At 43.1% G+C, this 2,855-nt stretch overlaps 1 protein-coding gene across 1 annotated transcript in view; it reads left to right on the top strand.

Moving 5' to 3' along the window:
• LOC107673920 (transcription factor COE1-like) overlaps positions 1 to 2,855 on the top strand; it is a 43,964-nt gene that overhangs the window by 15,009 nt on the left and 26,100 nt on the right. The window contains exon 5 of the mRNA XM_016467749.1: positions 504 to 630. Within this exon, the coding sequence (XP_016323235.1) occupies positions 504 to 630 (127 nt within the window). The remainder of the gene's footprint in view (positions 1 to 503; positions 631 to 2,855) is intronic.

Here is a 2,855-nt window from a genome sequence, read left to right as displayed (position 1 = left end):
GAGCTTTTCCCTTGGAAAAAACGCTCGCAGTGCACGCCGATTGCCCCCTCGGAGGCATCGCGTGCGTGCTCTTCGACCCAAACAAATAACGCATAGATCGTGTGTGTCATCAGATGTTAAACAACGTCAACACGGATGCACACATCCTTAAAACGCTTTGCTAGTGCTCGCCATAATGAGATGAATAGAGATCGCTCTTACCACAGAAATGCAAGCTTCAAACAAAACAGTCAATGAAGACGAAGAAGAGAATGATGTGTGCTCCCGGCACCTATTTATTATATAGGTGCACCGGTAGTTACGTCATGGCTGTCGCCGGCCAACGAGTTGGTGTTTTTTCAATGTATGCTTCAGACACGGGTCATAGGCGTTCCCCATAGCGACCCCTAGAGGACGCAGTTCGAAGTTCCCATGAAAGGGAACTACCTGTTTTATTTTGACAACAACAACAAAAAAAAAAGAGCCAAAAAATAAAAAAACACATTTTTCATTTTCTCTTTCAGCTCATTACCCCTCATGCCATTCGAGTGCAGACTCCTCCCAGACACATTCCCGGGGTTGTGGAAGTCACTCTGTCCTACAAGTCAAAGCAGTTCTGCAAAGGTACACCAGGCAGATTTATCTACACAGGTAAGAATAACATTAAGCACCTTTAGATGTACTCAGCCAGCTGCGTACAACCATCATGTCTTATTGCTTTTCAACTGTTCTTGATTTCACGTCAGTCTGGGTTGAGTAAGTCACCCAGTGTTTCATTTAGCGAGAAACCTACGCCATAGAGGAATCCTACCTATTTCCTGAGCACACAGCTTAATATGAACGGCTGGGCTGTGTGAAGTAATTAACTTCAGACTTTCAGAAGTAAGGGAACCGCATGATGGAAGTATACTGTATGATAGAATCTAATGGTAAAACAACGTGAAATCAATGGAGGAAGATGTGAAGAGTTTGTTTGCTGATCTTGCAGCTTTTTTTAGTTTAAATTTAGAGTTTGCAGTCAAAGTACAAGCACAGCTTTTCTGAAGAGCGTTAAAACGCTGAAGGGAGCAATGTTAAGGGCCTGTCTCATCAATAGGTTTAAACAGTGCACAGCTGTGGGTATTGTTGGCTCAGTAGGTGTCTATGTATATGCTTGTGCATTCGTGGGTGTGAATGAGTATGCTCATTGGGTTTATGGCACTGGACTTGGCTTCTTTTCATGGCCTATTCAGCGAGCACATGGGCAGGAATGGAGGGAGGGATTTAGACGTTCGCACACAACCATACAAGCACACATACAGCCACACGCCCTCAAAAACACAGGGCAGATGGTCACCCCGTTTTATGGCTGCACTTCTAGATGTGCCCCTTTTGCAAAAGCTTCAAGCTTAATAACCATCAAGAATGCTTTTGATTAAATATGCCGTTTTTCATGCACACAGCACTCAAACTCAGTTTGAAACTCTATGCTGTTAATGACATGAGACCAAACACAGGGCTCCACACACATTAAAATGGCCAGTGCGGATCTGATGCCCAGCCATTGGCCCCAACCGTGCAATTCTCCTCAGTTTGAAGCATTTTGGGCTGTCTCTCTTCCCCTTGTCTGCCTGTCCCAGCTACTGCAGTGGGACATCAGCCTGTGTGTGTCTTTCTCTCTTGGCTCCAGTTGGCACCTGTGCCTTGCCCAGTTGCCAGTGGGTACTAATCATAGAGTATTGGCAAAGCTATGTGGCAGCTGGCAGTGGAATTACACATGGGGCATCTGGCATCTCTAATCAACTTCTGTCAGGCAGAGGAGATGGAGACCTAATTAAATCAATGGTGCACTGATGCTGCCTTGCTCAAACACCACACAGCCATACGGAAAGGCTGAGCTGTACCTGGAGAACTTCCCTCACAGCCATGGTGGAGAGAAAAAACAATCCTTTCAGGGGAAAAAAAACTCATTTAAGTTAGCTTTTTTTGCTTTGAATGCATGGTTCTCACAAGTATATATAGACTATGTGCATGATTTTAGAGTATTGTCTTTATGAGTAAATTATGACACTGATTATATTTGACACCGTTCCATCTGTAGTGATAGAGTTGTGTTTTGGCTTTGACTTCACTTTGATTATGAACCAAGCAGCCACCCAGTAAATTGATTCCTTAAAGGCCTCTCATTTCAGAATTCTCTGATTCTCTAAGATTCTTGGCACACGCTTGTGTGAACTGTGCCTCTGGCTGGCCAACGGTTTGTATTTAAATGTATAGTTCACCCAAAAATGAAAATTCTTTCATCATTTACTCACCATTATGTCATTCCATACACGTATGACTTTCTTTCTTCTATGAAAAACGGAAAGAGAAAATTTTAAGAAAAGTGATGCCCCGAAATGGGGACTAAGCTGAAAGAATAAAAAGCACTATAAAGTGTGTGTGTGAGTTTTTTGTTTCAAAGTCAGTATCGGAGAGCAATTAACTGAAAGTAACAGCATTTTTCAGTATCGTGTGGTCCAGTAGTTATCATTGCCCATCTCACGGCACTTTTTTGCATTGTTGGAATGCTATAGTTAAGTTTCAGTGAGGAAGACCCAGTCAAAGTGATCTCAACCACAGTTACTGGGCCTCTGTAATTAAACATCCAGAAGCTCTCTGCAATTATATTTATCATCAGAAACAATTAAACACTCACCGCCTGGGACATTACCCGTCCTGCATGGCACTCCGCAGATAAGAGGGATGAATCATTCCTCCCTACTTTCTCTCTCTCACCCTCCCTTTCAATTCATCTGCAACAAATGCATTTCCATGTTTGGTTGTGTATTACTTCTCACCATATTGCCATGTTTGCATCATTCGTCAAAGGGGTTTTCCATCTGTTTTTGAGGGAA

Source organism: Sinocyclocheilus anshuiensis, unplaced genomic scaffold (assembly GCF_001515605.1).
Source record: "Sinocyclocheilus anshuiensis isolate Anshui unplaced genomic scaffold, SAMN03320099.WGS_v1.1 scaffold1351, whole genome shotgun sequence".
In the NCBI taxonomy this organism is placed as follows: Eukaryota; Metazoa; Chordata; class Actinopteri; order Cypriniformes; family Cyprinidae; genus Sinocyclocheilus; species Sinocyclocheilus anshuiensis.
Note: the sequence above shows the minus strand (reverse complement) of the source record. Positions and strands in the feature narration are given on the sequence as shown.